Genomic DNA, 18,812 nt, shown 5'->3' on the forward strand with positions numbered 1-18,812 from the left:
ATGATTACTGGGCTTCATATTTTTGGTCATATTACATAGTTAGAACCTTCCTGCTCTAATTCATGAAGTAGACATCATGGAGGACGCAACAGTGTTAGGCCTGTAACTTCCTGCTAATAATACTCACATCAGTGATACCAGTTTGATATTAGATCAGCATTAGGAAATGACCTACTTTAGGCAGAAAAAGAAATAGCCATGTCATAATTATGGCAATAGAAATCCAACCTTTTAAATATCCCCAATATTCTAGTTTTATGACTTAAAATTTTCTAGAGTTTAACAAGGAAGAAAAATACCTTGATAGTCAAAAATTACTTATTTAGCAAATGCTGAAATTAGGATATTAATGAGTGACTCTGGGTTGCAAGTGGTACTACTTTAGAACAGAAGTAGTCGGTTACGAAATTATTATCATGCTGGTTTACTTTCTTGTATCTTCCGTATCTTCTGTACCCTAGATACTCTTTGTTTCCACCAAAATTTTGGCATCTTTTTAAAGGCTAAATAGTAGAGAATGCTGTCTGTTGTGATGGTTTCTGAAAATGCAAAGTTACACTACCTTATTTTGGATCTTGATTTCATGGGTTCTCCCCTGTGTTTTAGATTGTTCTTTGTTATAGAGTATGTAAATGGAGGAGACCTAATGTTTCATATGCAGCGACAAAGAAAACTTCCTGAAGAACATGCCAGGTGAGTTTTTGTTTACTGTTTGTGTTGTTTTCTTTTTGGGGCCTTGTGGCTTTTTATGTGCAGTGGTTGAAACAGTAGATAAATAATTTATTTTTCTACAATTAATTCTTCGTAAGTCATGCAGAGGCTGAGCTAAAAGTTACTTTACATTATATATGAAAGTGTAAAACACTTATATATGTGTAAAACAATTATAGTGTATATGATTTTACATTTATACACATACATGTACATACACATGCACACAGTGCTTCCTAAGCAATTGAAAAGTGTTAACAGTATTAAAAGGGAAACTTTTAGTCTACTAAAACCAATCTTTTTCAAATATTTTGTCTGTTTAGCATCAGCCATTTAAATAATTGAGACTAATAAACACTTAATTAGTCTTTTCAGGTTTGTAGTGGTCTCTCAGAGAGTTTTTCACGATAAAAGTGCTATTCATATATACTTGAAAGTAATTAAATGATCCCTCTGGCTGGGCACAGTGGCTCACACCTCTAATCCCAGCACTTTGGGAGGCTGAGGTGGGCAGATCACCTGAGGTCAAGAGTTTTGAGACCAGCCTGACCAACATGGTGAAACCCCATCTGTACTGAAAATACAAAAATTAGCTGGTTGTGGTGGCAGGTTCCTGTAATCCCAGCTACTCAGGAGGCTGAGGCAGGAGAATTGCCTGAACCCAAAAGGCGGAGGTTGCAGTGAGCCGAGATCGCACCACTGCACTCCAGCCTGGTGACAGAGCAAGACTCCGTCTCAAAAAAAAAAAAAAGAGTATTGAATATTAATTTTGTGCCCTTAATTTGATATTAATACACAAGATTGTAAATTGTTTATGAGTTGGAGGAGATTGGTGGGAAGGGATCATGGCCTTGAGTAAAAGGTTTAATCCATCAGTACCATGTTTTGTTTCTTATTCATAATCAGCGGTAATTCTCACCCTTTCCTACTTCACAAGAGTAATGCCAAAATGAAGCACGTGAGTTTGTGTATGTATGTAATTATCATGCAGGGAACAAATATTAGAAATTTCATTTAAATTAAAAACTTTTGGAAAATTTGCTACTTCATTATTGCTTGTCAAAAAGTGATAATCTTTAATTTCATAAGAAGATATAAATTGTACTTATCTAATCTTGAGGCCAAGCTGGGTTTTTTATTTGGGTTTTGTTGTTGGTCTGGTGTTCATTTATTTTCGTTGTGTATTTATGCCTTATCAAATGGTCACCCTTCTAGCAGAGCCACAGATGATATTTTGAATTGCAAACATAGCCAATATTTGTTCCTTGTTTGTTCAGTTGAATGTGGGAAAGCTAGTCTGGTTTTTACTATATTAATGTGCCAGTTCTGGTTTTATACCATCTTTGCTTCTGTGAGGACGAAAGCCCAGGATAAGGGCTTAAGTTCCCGAATCACAGAATTAAGTAGCTCGAAGGTGTATGTTATGTCCCTCCACACATGATCATGATCATATGCCACCAAAGCAGCCATACATCAGCTCAGGCGTTCCATTTTCATTATTCAGGCCAGAAGTTCTGGGTTGTCACCAGTGAGTTGGTAGCAGTTTTTTAAAGTTCTTCGTTTAATATTGAATTTTATAGTTGTAGAGTATTTTCATTTAATTCCTTTTCTAAAATCTTCATGAGGATTTTATGGTTTTGAGTAGTCAACTCGTAGTATTCTTTCTATTCTCGACCCCATCAGTGGTTCTTAGCCTTCTCGGGGGATCATGGGTTCCTTAGAGAAGTGATGAAGCTTTGAGGACTCTGTAGATACAGTGCATGTACATTTGTGCATACACCTTTGCCCCCAGTTGTAGAAGTATGGACTGCCTGAAGTTCACCCAAGGACCCAGATTAAGAACCCCTGTTTGAGACTTATCAAATTAATAGCTTTATGAAAAATGTGAGTTTAAGTTAGACAGGAACTTTTACAATTGTGTCTTGGGCTCAGATGTTTTAAAGTGGTTCTTCAGTTCTTTTTTAAAATTTGTTCCTAAAATCACTGGGAGAAAAAAATATGTTTTGATATGAATTTTTGTGTTTCCGGTTACAAATGTAGAACTTAAATATGGTTGAATCAAATGACTTATTTTTTATTTTATTTTAGATTTTACTCTGCAGAAATCAGTCTAGCATTAAATTATCTTCATGAGCGAGGGATAATTTATAGAGATTTGAAACTGGACAATGTATTACTGGACTCTGAAGGCCACATTAAACTCACTGACTACGGCATGTGTAAGGTGAGGAAAATTTTCTAGTTATTTTAAAAGGTCTTCAGCAGCTAGTAGTCTTTGTAAAATAACTTCATGTTTAAAGATGGGGAAATGATTACTAATGTTGCTAATTTACTTAAGAAACTTTGTGGAATTCTAGCACAAAGACAACATTTGTAAAATTTGTATCTTCTGTGTTATGTGTACTAAAATAAGAGTTAATTTCTTTTTATTATACCTAACTTTTTATTTTGAAAGTTGAAATATAATTGAAGAAAATTTGGAAATAAAAATTGTCTGCAATTCCACTGCTTAACACAACCATTTGTATATGACCTTCCAATTTTTGCCGTTTAGTAGTGAATCTTATATAGTGCATTCAGGATTTTCCTCAGAAGTAAAACTTTTTTATATTTAAATTTTAAGCATCTGACATAAAGCATAATAGGATAAAACAAGAATTTTAGTTACTCTCAGAATATGTCTTCTTTATTTCTTGATGTTTTATTCTTTTTATAACAGTGTTCCATTTTAAAGGTCTGATATTTTCCCACAAAATGCATAAGGAACTACTCCTTGTTAAGGTAACTGATACCAAATTATCCTCACATAGTAATAACAACAACCAGTATGTAAATGTGTGAATTGCATTCCCTGTTCACCTGTGGGAAGTGCCTCCAGAGTCTGGAGATTATCTAAATGCTAATAACATGGCATATGACAACCTAGTTGTATCGAAGATTTAACTTTATTATTTTTTCAGCATGCATTAAAGAATAAAATATTCACTTAAACTATGTTTGATTTCATGTACAGAATTCAGCCGCACTTTTCACATGATACTTATTCATTAATTAATTTTGTTTTTCTTTTTTTTTTTGGAGACAGTCTTGCTCTGTCATCTAGGCTGGGGTGCAGTGGCACCATCTTGGCTCACTGCAACCTCCGCCTCCTGGGTTCAAGCCATTCTCCTGCCTCAGCCTTCCAAGTAGCTGGGATTAAGGTGCGCCCTATCATCCCTGGCTAATTTTAATTTTTTAATTTTTAAGACAGAGTTTTGCTCTTGCTGCTGGCCCCAGGCTGGAGTGCAATGGCACGATCTCGGCTCTCTGCAACTTCCACCTCCCAGGTTCAAGCAATTCTCCTACCTCAGCCTCTCAAGTAGCTGGGATTACAGGCATCTGCCACCACACCTGGCTAATTTTTTTGTATTTTTAGTAGAGATGGGGTTTCACCATGTTGACCAGGCTGGTCTCGAACTTCTGACCTCAGGTGATCCACCAGCCTCAGCCTCCCAAAGTGCTGGGATTATGGATGTGAGCCACCGTGCCCGGCCTTACATATTTTTATTATGTAAGTTTTCAATCATAAACAATTAGAAAGCTTAGCGAGTGGAACCCCTGTGTACTTATCACTTATATTTGTGATACTCTTTTGATCTCTGTGTCATTTTTTTTCCCTGAGGGATTTTTTCTCATTTCAAAAAAAAGTGACAGTGATAGAGGAGTCTTATCCCCAAGAATAAATGAAACTGAACAAAAAACATGGAGAGTATTAACCTTCATACGAAGTGCACAAATTAAAACGAGTTTTTTTTTTTTTTTTTTTTGGCCTGTGAGATATTGGTTTTAAAGTTAGAATAGTCTGTATGTATAAGAGTTTAAAGAAATGGGCCGGGCGCGGTGGCTCACGCCTGTAATCCTGGCAGTTTGGGAGGCCGAGGCAGGTGGATCACGAGGTCAGGAGATCGAGACCATCCTGGCTAACACGGTGAAACCCCGTCTCTACTAAAAATACAAAAAATTAGCCGGGCGTGGTGGCGGCGCCTGTAGTCCCAGCTACTCGGGAGGCTGAGGCAGGAGAATGGCGGGAACCCGGGAAGCGGAGCTTGCAGTGAGTCGAGATCGCGCCACCACACTCCAGCCTGGGCCACAGAGCCAGACTCCGTCTCAAAAAAAAAAAGTTTAAAGAAATGGGCATATGTCACTGGTGTGTGTATAAATTGTTACAGCCAGGCGCAGTGGCTCATACCTGTAATCCCAGCACTTTGGGAGGCCAAGACGGGCGGATCACAAGGTCAGGAGATCGAGACCATCCTGGCTAACACGGTGAAACCCCATCTCTACTAAAATACAAAAAAAATTAGCTGGGCGTGGTGGCGGGCGCCTGTAGTCCCAGCTACTCGGGAGGCTGAGGCAGGAGAATGGCGTGAACCCAGGAGGCGGAGCTTGCAGTGAGCCGAGATCGTGCCACACAGCACTCCAGTATGGGCGACAGAGCAAGACTCCGTCTCAAAAAAAAAAAAAATTGTTACAAACCTTTTGAAAAGCAGTTTGATGGGGAATTGTCAGGAATCCTAAAGATGGCCATGTTCTTTGATCCAGTAATTCTGCCTCTTGGATATTCCAAGTAAATATTTTGGTTTATGAAGAGAGATTTCTGACTAAAACTTTTATTGTAGTTTATGATAGATATTATAAAGTCACTTAAGAAGATCTTTATTTTTATTTTATTTTTACTTTTTTTTTTTTTTTTTAAGTAGAGACGAGGTCTCACTGTGTTGCCCAGGCTAGTGTCAAACCCAGGAGTTCATAATGTTAGCATTTAGATAATCTCCAGGCTCTGGAGGCACTTTCCTCAGGTGAATGGGGAATGCAGTTCATACATTCACTTATTTGTCTTATTACTATGTGAGGATAATTTTGTTCCAGTTACCTTAACAAGGAAAGCAAGCCACAGCTCCTGGCTGAAGATGTTTATAAAAAATACGTAACACATGATGGCTCAGACCGGTAATCCCAGCACTTTGGGAGGCCGAGGCAGGCAGATCGCTGGAGCTCGGAAGTTCAACACTAGCCTGGGCAACATGGCAAAACTCCATCTCTACAAAAAATAGGAAAATTACACTTCCTTGGTTGTGCTTGTAGTCCCAGCTACTTGGGAGGCTGAGATGGGGGATCACTTGAGCCTGGGGCTGTAGTGAGCTGTGTTCACACCACTGCATTCCAGCCTGGGTGACAGTGAGATCCTGTCTAAAACAGAAAGACATAACAATGCTTATAATGCCTATAAAATGCTTATAATATAACATTAGGTGAAGTCTTAACATACAGAGTTGTCTGATTCTTTTATGTATCGTTCTGTTATGTAGCATCACACGTTGATTCTGTTTACATTTCAGTATTTTTCAAGTTGTTATTTTAAAATGTTATGTTAAATGTGGTTACCAATTGCTTTACAGTACACTAATGCATTTTAATAACATTTTAAAATGTTATTTTTAAATAACAACTTTAATGGAATTACTGCATTGTTTAAACAATGAAAATGGGCAGGATGTGGTGGCTCATACCTATAATCCCAGCACTTTGGGAGGCTCGGGCAGGCAGATCACTTGAGATCAGGAGTTTGAGACCAGCCTGGCCAACATGGTAAAATCTTATCTCTACTAAAAACACCAAAAAATTAGCTGGACATGGTGGCACACCTGTTGGGACCACAGGAGACTACTCAGGAGACTAAAGCGGGAGAATTGCTTGAACCTGGGAGGCGGAGGTTGCAGTGAGTGGAGATTGCACCACTGCACTCCAGTCTGGGTGGCAACGTGAGACTCCGTCTCAAAAAAAAGAAAGAAAAAAAAAAGAAAGAAAATATAATCACAAAAATGAATTAAGACTTTTCTCTTGGCCGGGAGTGGTGGCTCACATCTGTAATTCCAGCACTTTGGGAGGGCAGGGCAGGTGGATCACGAGGTCAGGAGATCGAGACCATCCTGGCCAACACAGTGAAACCCTGTCTCTACTAAAAATACAAAAAAATTAACCGGGCATGGTGGTGGGTGCTTGTAGTCCCAGCTACTCGGGAGGCTGAAGCAGCAGAATGGCAAGAACCTGGGAGGCAGCTGTTGCAGTGAGCTGAGATTGCGCCGCTGCACTCCAACCTGGGCGACAGAGCGAGACTCCATCTCCAAAAAAAAAAAAAGACTTTTCTCATTTTGTCTTTCTTAGTCTTTTGTTACCCTTACTGGAAAATAATATTGGCTTCTTATACATTTTCATTTCTTACAGGAATCCTCAATTAAGTTAGTCCAGGTCTTTGATAAATTTGAGATCTTTATTGAGTAGGTCTTTAAATCAAATGTCCTCCTACCTCCCTTTCTGCCTTTCCCCCTTCCCCAAGAGCTGCCTAGGGCAGGTGCAGTGGCTCATGCCTGTAATTCCAGCACTTTGGGAGGCCAAGGCAGGCAGATTACTTGAGGTCAGGAATTTGAGACCAGCCTGGCCAACATGGTGAAAACCCATCTCTGCTAAAACCACAAAAACTAGCCAGGTGTGGTGGCGCGTGCCTGTAATCCCAGCTACTTGAGAGGCTAAGGCAGGAGCATCTCTTGAACCCAGGGTGGGGTGGAGGTTGCAGTGAGCTAAGATCACACCACTGCACTGCACTCCAGCCTGGGTGACAGAGTGAGACTCCGTCTCTTTCTCTCTCTCTATATATATATAAAATTAAAAAAAGAAAGTTTATGAGACATTCACCCTCCAAAAGTTTGAATGCTCTTTTATGACTTAGAGTCAACATTTAACTTACCTGAAGCTTGACTTCATGCAAGTGTTGGATGAATTTCTTTATAAAGATTGCAGAGGATAGTGATGAAAACTTGAATTAATATCTTTAGAGTTATGTTTGAAATGTTTTATGAACATTGATTTTTTGAGTGGAAACCTTTAGTGGTTTTATGAACTGATGTGCCTTTAAGTGTTTTTTTAATCAACAGAGGAATTCTAATAACATCTATGTTATGCTGTAGAAAACTCAGCAAGTGGACCTACATTCCAACATTCACTCAACAAGTGAATGATTAAGCATAACTGTTACAAGTTAACAGACTACATCTCTTACCTCTGACTAGTACACTGAAAGTACATGTCATTTATCATGAGAATGAACTGCCATTGCCAATAATAGAAAACAATAAAAACCATATTCACATTGCTAAAAATAGCATATAATATCCCTTTTAGAAATCATTTAAAAAATTCTTGGAGTCACAACATATTACTAAATATTTATTCTAGATGTTTATAGCAGTGTTATATATAATAGGGTGAAATTTGAAGAAAAATATGTTCACCATGCCCAGAATATCTCTGGAGGGCCACATAATAGTGGTTGCCTCTAGGGAGCTGGAACTGGGTGAGTCAGGGACAAGAATGGAAGGAAGGGCCAGGCGCACTGCTCACGCCTATAATCCCAGCACTTTGGGAGGCTGAGGTGGGCGGATCACCTGAGGTCATGTTGGTCAGGCTGGTCTCAAACTCCTGACCTCAAATGATCCACCCACCTCGGACTCCCAAAGTGCTGGGATTACAGGTGTGAGCCACTATGCCCGGCCTGTATTTTAATAGCTACAGGATGGAAAAAATTAAGGCAAAACACACTGGGCATAGTAAAGGAACTACCCAATAATTAATGGGGCAATCACCAAGAAGTTGTAACAAATATAAACTTGCATACACTCAACAACACAGTCTCAAAATACAAAGAGTAAAAAAGGACAAAATTAGTATGAGAATTTCACAATCTCCAATCATGATAGGAAAAGTTAATATGAGAATAATCTATATTAGAAAATGATACATCACACATACTAAAAATCAGTAGGCAGAGAAAGATTTGGAAAGAAGCTAGAGCTTTTATATATATATATATATATATATGTAGAATATGTATGTCTATATGGGTGTGTGGAGTAAGGGAGAAGGAAGAGAGACATTAGAGAGAGCGAGACTCCCTGCATGTAAAGATTATATATCCTTTTAAATACACATGGGCTACTGGCCATATATTAGGTCATAAAGGAAATCTCAGTGTATTCCAATGAACTAATATTCAAACCATTCTCTGGCCACAAGGCAAATTAAAAAAAAAAAAATCAACAGGGCAGGCGTGGTGGCTCATGCCTGTAATCCCAACACTTTGGGAGGCCGAGGTGGGTGGATCATCTGAGGTCAGGAGTTTAAGACCAGCCTGACCAATATGGAGAAACCCCATTTTCTACTAAAAATACAAAATTAGCTGGGCCTGGTGACACACGCCTGTAATCCCAGCTACTTGGGAGGCTGAGGCAGGAGAATTGCTTGAACCCGGGAGGTGGAGGTTGCAGTGAGCTGAGATTGTGCCATTGCACTCCAGCCTGGGCAACAAAAGTGAAACTCTGTCTTTAAAAAAAAAAAGTGTTCTTAGGAAAAATAAACAGAAGGAAAATATTGTAGTCTTATCAATGGTTGTATTAGGAGGTGAGATTTAAAATGCTTCTTTTCTTCATGAAATATGCCTTATTCTACTAATATTAAAATTTTGGTATTAAATTTTAACTTGTATGTAAATTATTTTAAATGCAAGTCTTACCTTAATTGAATCAACTCTAGCAACATCTAATGAGGACAGGTTTTCTTCAAGCTATTTAGTTGTGATCTGTGATTTTAATAATAAAGGCAGTTGCCAGGCATGATGGCTCACGCCTGTAATCCCAGCACTTTGGGAGGCCGAGACAGGTGGATCACTTGAGGCCAGGAGATCGAGACCAGCCTGGCCAACATGGTGAAACCCTGTCTCTACTAAAAATACAAAAATTAGCTGGGTGTGTTGGTGCCTGCCTGTAATTCCAACTACTCAGGAGGCTGAGACACAAGAATTGCTTGAACCCAGGAGGTGGAGGTTGCAGTGAGCTGAGATCGTGCCACTGCATGCCAGCCTGGGCGACAAAGCAAGACCCTGTGAATAATAATAATAATAATAAAGGCAATTGTTCTAGTGAGTTTAATGTATCACTACAGATGCTGAACTTATATGATAGGTGAAATAGAAAGGGGAAATTTAAAACAGAATTTTTTATCTCATTCTTTCTTTCTGTTCTTTTTAATAAAAGGAAGGATTACGGCCAGGAGATACAACCAGCACTTTCTGTGGTACTCCTAATTACATTGCTCCTGAAATTTTAAGAGGAGAAGATTATGGTAATAAATAAATTGGTGGTATTATTTTAGCTATTGCTAGATGGGTGGTTAAATGTGGTGCCAATTGCATTACAGTACACTAATGCATTTTGATATCATCTTATTAATATAAGCATTCTTGATCCTTTTAAAAACTACACGGAGAGCCCCAGACTTTGAAATCAGAGACAGTGGGACCTTGACAGTATTTGGGGTTACCAAGCTCAATAATGTTTTATTAGTGACAAAACTAAGCAGTAGCAGGCACTATTCTAAGCAGTTTACATATATTAACTAAGTTAATCCTCTTAACACTGTGAGGTAAGTACTGTTAATGCTCCTTTTATAGATGAGGAAACTGACATACAGAAAGATTAAATAACTCGCCTAAGGTCAAGGATTCAGAACAGCACCCAGGTGACTCCAGAGTCATGAACCCCTGGAAGATTTTTCAGACTTCCTGTGATATTTCCCCCAGGAATCTGAAAGATGGTGGAAAGATTAACTGTATCTCAGGCACCCGAAGATACACCCGAGAAAACATTTGACTTTTTGGGTTTTGGCCCTCTGCCTTCAGCAGATATAAAGGAGAATGTGGTACTTGTGAAAGCTGCTCAGAGTCTGCATCCACTGTCCTTCACTGGTCTTTATCAGCTAGCAAAAGATCAAATTTAAGACCAAGGAGATAACTCTGAAATACAATTTAATTATATCCTCAACACACAATATTAGATATTGGGCATGAGTCTGAAAGTAGACATACATGGAAAAAGAAAGGTTTTTTCCTCATAATTTTATTTTTAAAATTATCTTTTAGGTGCCTACCCTTGTAAGTGAAGCATTTTTATAATCTTCAATGCCTACCATGATAGCTGGAATGCATTTAGTTTACTTTTTCATTGTTTCTTTTTCCTTTATGTGATAAAATCTCCAGTTACTAACTTTCAAGAATGCAAAGTGTATAATTTATTGCTTTAAAATTTCTTTCTGAAGGTTTCAGTGTTGACTGGTGGGCTCTTGGAGTGCTGATGTTTGAGATGATGGCAGGAAGGTCTCCATTTGATATTGTTGGGAGCTCCGATAACCCTGACCAGAACACAGAGGATTATCTCTTCCAAGGTAATTTGGAGTATTTTACAGAGGTTCTCTGAGAAAAACCTATTCTAGAGTACAAATGAGAGTGACTCAGGTTACTACTTTGAGTAAGAAAAATGAGCATAATCTGGAAAATATACTTCTGACTCATTGTATTAGGTTTTGTTGTTGTTTTTGTTTGTTTTTGAGACAAGGTCTCACTCTTTGGCCCAGGATGGAGTGCAGTGGTGCAATCTCAGCTCACTGCAACATCCATCTCCCTGGTTCAAGCAATTCTGCCTCAGCCTCCCGAGTAGCTGGGATTACAGGCACACACCACTATGCTCGGCTAATTTTTGTATTTTTAGTAGAGACAGGGTCTCACCATAGTGGCCAGGCTGGTCTTGAACTCCTGACTTCAAGTGATCTGCCCACCTCAGCCTCCCCAAAGTGCTGAGATTACAGGCATGAGCCACTGCGCCCGGCCTCTGTGTATTAGGTTTTGATGTTTTTTAATACATTATTTCTTCTCTATAGTCTTCACTCCTGTTCACAGTTACCTTCTCATACTCAAAATCATAACAGGGGTTATTTAGAATTATCCATCACAGACAGATTAGAGAAAGGAATCCTGTGGCTAGAGAGGATAATCTTTACACAGGGACCCTGAGGCTGGGTGCACAAGTTCAAGAACAGTATGAGGGGAAAATAGAGCACCAAGGTGATGAGTGATCAAAAGATGGGGAAAAAGGCCCCACATCAGGGAATATAAAGAATTGACAGAAACAAGCAGACAAGTACAGGGACCTCTAGCACGGAATCCAAAGAAGTATGAAAACTGCTATAAAATTCTACATTTAGTGATTAAAGCCATCACGGGATATAAATAGGCATGTCATATAACAGAAAGCCCAAATGGCCATGGAATATGTGAAAAGACATTCATTCTCACTAGCAATTAAGGGAATGCACATTAAATGTTAATGAGTTACCATTTCATATCGGTACATTTGATTAAAATATTAAAGTTGGATAATACCAGTGCTGGTGAGGATGTGGAGCAACTAGAACTCCTCTAGACTGCTGGTAGGAATGAAAACTGATGAAACAGCTTTAAAGAATAATTTGGCAATGTCCAATAAAATTGCATATTGTATATGCCAAGCATTTTACAAATGTTATTTAAACCTCATAACAATCCTATGAAGTATTTTTTTATTCCTATTTTACAGACCAGGAAATTGAGGTACAATCAGGTAGTCAAAGAATAAGACATTCATGTAAATGATAAATAGTATTCAGATTAGAGGCTTTCTCTGAGAAGAATGGAAAAGAAGGGGATTAGGAAAGTACAGGAGGCACTTCAGTTACATATATAATATCTTATTTTTTCTCCTGGAATGCCTTAAATATCTTATAATAAAAATTGAAAGATTGCACCCAGGCATAGTGGCTCACGCCTGTAATCCCAACACTTTGGGAGGCCGAGTTGGGTGGATCACTTGAGGTTGGGAGTTTGAGACCAGCCTGGCCGACATGGCAAAATCCCGTCTCTACTAAAAATAAAAGAAAAATTAACTGAGTATCATGGTGGGTTCCTTTAATCGTAACTACTCAGGAGGCTCAGGCAGGGGAATCACTTGAGCCTGGGAGGCGGAGGTTGCAGTGAGCTAAGATTGTGCCACTGTACTCCAGCCTGGGCGAGACAGTGACACTCTGTCTCAAAAAAAAAAGAAGAAATTTAAAGATTGCCAGGTGCAGTGGCTCACACCTGTAATCCCAGCACTTTGGGGGTCCAAGGCAGGAGGATTGCTTGAGTGCAGGAGTTCAAGACCAGCCTGAGCAACATGATGAGACCCTTATCTCTACAAAAAAAAAATTAAAATTACCCAGCCATTGCTGGCTGCAATGACTCATGCCTGTAATCCCAGCACTTTGGGAGGCTGAGGTGGGTGGATCACTTACCTTCATGGGTCAGGAGTTCAAGACCAGCCTGGCCAGCATGGTGAAACCCTATCTCTACCAAAAACACAAAACTCACTGGGCATGGTGGCACATGCCTGTAATCCCAGCTACTCAGGAGGCTGAAGTGGTAGAAGCGCTTGAACCCGGGAGGCAGAGGTTGCAGTGAGCTGAGATCGTGCCACTGTACCTAGCCTGGATGACAGAACAAGACTCCATCTTAAAAAAAAAAAATTAGCCAAGCGTGATGGTGGCGCCTGTGGTCCCAGCTACTTGGGAGGCTGAGGTGGAAGGATTGCTTAAGCCGAGGGGGTCAAGGCTGCAGTGAGCTGTGATTGCACTACTGCACTCCAACCTGGGCAACAGAGCAAGACCCTTTCAAAAAAAGAAGAGAAAAGATTAAAGCCATGTAAAAGTTAAATATAATACTATAATTTCTATCTTTCTAGTTATTTTGGAAAAACAAATTCGCATACCACGTTCTCTCTCTGTAAAAGCTGCAAGTGTTCTGAAGAGTTTTCTTAACAAGGTATAAACTGTGTATAAAAATATTTTGTGATTTGTCTCTTTATATATCAAACTGGTCAGTAGCAGTTTGGGAAATGTAAAATTCCAAGACAGTAGAGAATGTAACTTTTTCAGTTTGACCCAGAATTTTCTCTTACCCAAAGAGTAATTGACAGCATTAGATCCTGAGATAAGTTAGTTGTCCTTTCCATTTTGGCAATAAAATTTACTCCCCAGCTATATATTACATTTTTTTGTGTGTGTGTAAATAATACATACCATATTCTCACATAGGGGAAGATTTAATCTTTGGGTTTAGCCATAATTGTACTTTGAACTCTGTTTCCATTTTTTCTGTGTCATTATCCATAGAATCTATTTATTACCATGTACTTTTTGAGCACATGGGCCACAGTGCTCCCTACAAATTCTCATGTCGAAAATGCTATAATTAGGTAAAATTCAGAAGAAATGAAATGCTATCTTCGGCTCTTAAAAATGTGAACATCATTCAATTGTTTGTTGCTGTTGGTAGGCTAGAGGAGTTTTAGAATCTAAGTGTGGTCTTGGCAATCATAAATTCTACCTTAAATAAATGGTATGATAGAAAGTTTGATGTACATTTACCTTCTAAGGTAAATAGATAATGAATTTTAATAAAATAAGAAATTGAAGCCTTTTTTAAAATGAACAATTTATGTGAGGAAAGATTTAAAATTGAAACCTAATTTTTCACATAGTGATGAAAAATGAAGGCAAGAGGTGTTGATATGCGAAATAAAATACCTTTTATCAGAAAGAAAAATGGGAACATATTCTCATTCATAGTAATGAATAAGCCAAGACTTTTTATAAGTTGCAGGCTTGGATTAAATTTGTAAGTTGGATTAATGTCTTACACAGGCGATGATTTGTTGCTGTAATTGGGCATGGGGCTTTTAAATTAAGCTAAAAACAAACTTCTGATGAAGTTTGGAGGTTTGCATGTTTTGACTGTCACACTAGGTCATACCAAAGAAATGGCTGGGTGCTGCTCAAATGATTCTGCTGTTCTCTTTTTCCTCCTATTTTTCTTTAGCAAGGAATTGGTGATGATTCTCTGTTTTAATTACATGATAGGTGGAGAAAGTGCCACAAAGAAATCTTACCTATCACAAGCTTCAGATAATTCAATTTGTTCTGGAGTTGTACTTTCTAGAAATAAAAGGTAGACCATTCCAACTTCAGAAATAAGACTATCATGTGAGGGCACAAAATACAGATCACAAAGATGATTTATTTTAAAGCACGACATTCACCCAATTCTTGAAACATTTCTTTCACCATAGGACCCTAAGGAACGATTGGGTTGTCATCCTCAAACAGGATTTGCTGATATTCAGGGACACCCGTTCTTCCGAAATGTTGATTGGGATATGGTATGTAAATTTTGATTACTTTCTCTATTAGGTTTCATTATTATCTTCAGCCAAATCTTTTTTTTTTTTTTTTTTAGGACAGAGTCTTGCTCTGTCACCCAGGCTGGCATGCAGTGGCACGATCTCGGCTCACTGCAACCTCTATCTCCCGGGTTCAAGCAGTTCTCCTGTCTCCGCCTCCCAAGTAGCTGGAATTACAGGCACGCACCACCACACCCGGCTAATTTTTGTATTTTTAGTAGAGATGGGGGGGTTTCACGATGTCGGCCAGGCTGGTCTCGAACTCCTGACATCAGGTGATCCACCCACCTTGGCCTCCCAAAGTGCTGGGATTACAGGTGTGAGCCACCGCACCTGGCCTATCTTGGGCCAAATTTTATTGTCTTAGCTAACATATCACAGCTTTAAAAACTTAAAACCACTTTCTAAACTGCTTTTTAGAAAACTTTTAAAACAAAAAAAATCCTTTTTTTAAAAATGTATTGTTTTTTCTGAGATGGAGTCACATTCTATTGCCCAGGTTGGAGCGCGATGGTGTGATCTCTGCTCACTGCAACCTCCGCCTCCTGGGTTCACGCAATTCTGCCTCAGCCTCCTAAGTAGCTGGGATTACAGGCACATGCCACCATGCCCAGCTAATTTTTATATTTTTAGTGGAGACAACGTTTCATCATGTTGGCCAGGCTGGTCTTGAACTCCAGACCTCAAGTGATCCACCTGCCTCAGCCTCCCAAAGTGTTGGGATTCCAGGGGTGAGCCACCGTGCCCAGCCAAAAAATTGAATATTAATGTAATAAAGCAGGTTATAATGTTATTGAAACCCATATCAATGTTTATACTTGTTTTTGTTTGTTTGTTTGTTTGTTTGTTTTTTTAAGAGAAACAGTCTCACTCCATCGCCCAGGCTGTACTGTAGCTCACGACAGCCTTGATTGAACTCCTAGACTCAAGAGATCCTCCTGTGTTAACCTCTCAAGTAGCTGGGACTATAGGCATAAGCCATGGTACCCAGCTAATTTTCAATTTTTTTTTTTGGTTTGTTTTTTTTGAGGTGGAATCTTGCTCTGTCTCCCAGGCTGGAGTGTTGTGGCACAATCTCGGCTCACTGCAACCTTCGCCACCTAGGTTCAAGCAATTCTCCTGTCTCAGCCTCCAGAGTAGCTGGGATTATAGGTGCACGCCACCACGCCTGGCTAATTTCTGTATTTTTAGTAGAGACAGGGTTTTGCTATGTTGGCCAGACTGGTCTTGAATCCCTGACCTCAGGTGATTTACGCACCTTGGCCTCCCAAAGTGATGGGATTACAGGCATGAACTGCTGTGCCCAGCCAATTTTTAATTTTTTAATAGAGATGGGGTCTTGCTATATTGTCCGGGCTGGTCTTGAACTCCTGGCCTCAAGTGGTCCTCCCATCTCAACCTACCAAGCAGTTGGGATTATAGGCATGAGCCACCATGCCCAGCTCATATTTGTAAATTATGTTCATCATTGCTAATATCATTGTACCGTGCTTCAGGACTCACTTTAATAAGGGAAACAATGAGTGCAGAGGAGAACTGTAGAGGTGCAATTTTTCTAATAATACAGACTTGAGCTGTCATCCAATATGTCTTTTCAGATGGAGCAAAAACAGGTGGTACCTCCCTTTAAACCAAATATTTCTGGGGAATTTGGTTTGGACAACTTTGATTCTCAGTTTACCAATGAACCTGTCCAGCTCACTCCAGATGACGAGTAAGTAATTCTGTACACTGAAATTTTTTTTTAAGTTTTTTGGAAATCCCATTTTTAGTGACTATGCAATGTTTCATGATCAGATTATACTATTAATTTTTTTATTTTTTATTTTATTTCATTTTATTTTATTTTTGAGACAGAGTCTCGCTCTGTCTCCCAGGCTGGAGTGCAGTGGTGCAATCTTGGCTCACTGCAACCTCTGCCTCCCAGGTTCAAGTGATTCTCCTGCCTCAGCCACCCTGAGTAGCTGGGACTACAGGCTCATGCCACGACACCCAGCTAATTTTTATATTTTTAGTAAGGACGGCGTTTGCCATGTTGGCCAGGCTGATCCTGAACTCCTGACCTCAGGTGATCCACCCACCTTGGCCTCTTAAAGTGCTGGGATTACAGGCGTGAGCCACTGCGCCCGGCCTATACTATAATTTATATAACCATTCAGTTACTGGTATTTGAATCCACTGTACTATTATAAGTTTTAATAGTAACTGTCATTTTCTCCTTTGCTTTATCGTGCATTATCTCATTTTCACAACAACTTTGTAAACTAGTTAAATTGTCATCTTCATTTTACAGATGAGGAAACTGAGGCTCAGAGAGGTTAAGCAAAGTTACACAGCTATCAGGTGGTAGAGTCAGGATTCAAACCCAAATCTCTCTGTCCTGCTGCACTGTTTCCCATTTGACAAGGACTGTCTTTGTCTGTCTAAGTTCCTGAGTATTGCCTTAAGATAGATTCTTAGAAAGGGAATTAGGTCAGAGGGTATTAACATTTTAAAGCTCTTGATATGTATTGCCAAATTGCTTTTTTTAAGGAATTACATTGAGTTATTAAATCCAGCCAGCAGTGAGCTGATATATTTTTTTGTACTTATACTGCATCTTTTAAAAATATACCTTAAAATAATTGGGGGATATTTTGATTATTTACCTGTTGTTACAGATTCATTCTCTCTAATCTCAAGGAGGCCCTTATTGTTTGGCAGTCATTTTACTTCTATCTTATTTCTTACCACATTTCTCCCAGCACCTGCTCCAAACAGTCTCTTCATTTCAGAAGCCTTCAGTTCTACTCCTTTTTCCATCACTGTTAAAGGATTAACCTTGTCTTATTTTGATGCAAGGACTGATAACCTCTCTGGCGTGACCTTGCCTCCTTTCCAGCTGTCACCAGACCACCTTGCATCTCAGAATTGCTTTCTAATTCTTTTCAACATTTTCTTATTCCCTACTCTTGGAAGGCTCTCCTTTACAAGGAGCGTCCCTCCTATTTTCCTAGACCTGTTTCTGTAGTTTTCTCCAATATTTCATTTTGTCAGTTATCTTGTTATTGGACCTTCTTAGATTTATTTTTTTCTAGCTTGCTTCCCTCTGTGTAAGCATGCTCAGATTCTCTGATTTTTTCCCCCTAACTCATAGTCCCTCTTTGAACAACCACATTTTTCCTCATTTTCATTTCGTCTTGAAGCCTCAAAAAAAAAAAAAAAAAAAAAAAAAAAGTCAATAGATGTTCATGGTCAAAGAAAAATAAATATGCAGCACCTCTAATCTAACTTCTTCAGACTAGTCAACGTTGATTGTCTTGAATTTTTTTTTTTTCTGTCAACACTTCAACCCCTTACAACTGAGCCTGTCCTCCAGCTTTTGAAAGTTGAATCAATTTCTTAATTTCTAAATTGTAAAGCATTTTGGGGTGAGTCCTCACCTCCCTTGATGAATGTAAAGCATTTGGTCCTCATGGCTTTGCCTTGGGTGGCACTGCCTATTCTGGTTCTGTTTCATCTCTGTGACTACTTTTCTCTCATGTGTTTTCCCTGTCCCCTTGAGACCAGGATGCTTCATGGTTCTGTTCATGACAACCTTCTTTTTGCTTCATGCAGTTTGTACCTTGGAGATTTCAACCAGCCCTGTAGCATAGATACCAGCTAATTAAATGACTCTCAGTTAAATGGCAAATGGTTATTGAGCAAAAGGCGTTATGCTAAATACTAGACATTCAAAGATAAGACAGTCTAATCTCCCCAAAAGCGTCCTGTCTACTGGAGGAGAAAGATGTGTACCAAATCATTATTTCTGACAGCATTGTGTATTAAAAGGAACACTGAATTTAATCAAAAGATAGGAGTTTGAATCCCAGTGCCACCTCTTACCAACTGGGTAACCTTGTATAAGAATTGCATAACTTCTCTGAGCCTGTTCTCGAATTGCCT

At 39.2% G+C, this 18,812-nt stretch overlaps 1 protein-coding gene across 3 annotated transcripts in view; it reads left to right on the forward strand.

Moving 5' to 3' along the window:
- The window catches only part of PRKCI (protein kinase C iota), an 85,060-nt gene that overhangs the window by 61,558 nt on the left and 4,690 nt on the right, over nt 1-18,812 (forward strand). For all 3 annotated transcript variants that reach the window (XM_015131633.3, XM_015131632.3, XM_077991672.1), the window contains 7 exons: nt 607-693; nt 2,800-2,935; nt 9,837-9,924; nt 10,897-11,022; nt 13,389-13,468; nt 14,775-14,864; nt 16,484-16,599. In XM_015131633.3, the coding sequence (XP_014987119.1) occupies nt 607-693; nt 2,800-2,935; nt 9,837-9,924; nt 10,897-11,022; nt 13,389-13,468; nt 14,775-14,864; nt 16,484-16,599 (723 nt within the window). The remainder of the gene's footprint in view (nt 1-606; nt 694-2,799; nt 2,936-9,836; nt 9,925-10,896; nt 11,023-13,388; nt 13,469-14,774; nt 14,865-16,483; nt 16,600-18,812) is intronic.

The sequence above is a fragment of the Macaca mulatta genome, chromosome 2 (assembly GCF_049350105.2).
Source record: "Macaca mulatta isolate MMU2019108-1 chromosome 2, T2T-MMU8v2.0, whole genome shotgun sequence".
NCBI lineage: Eukaryota > Metazoa > Chordata > Mammalia > Primates > Cercopithecidae > Macaca > Macaca mulatta.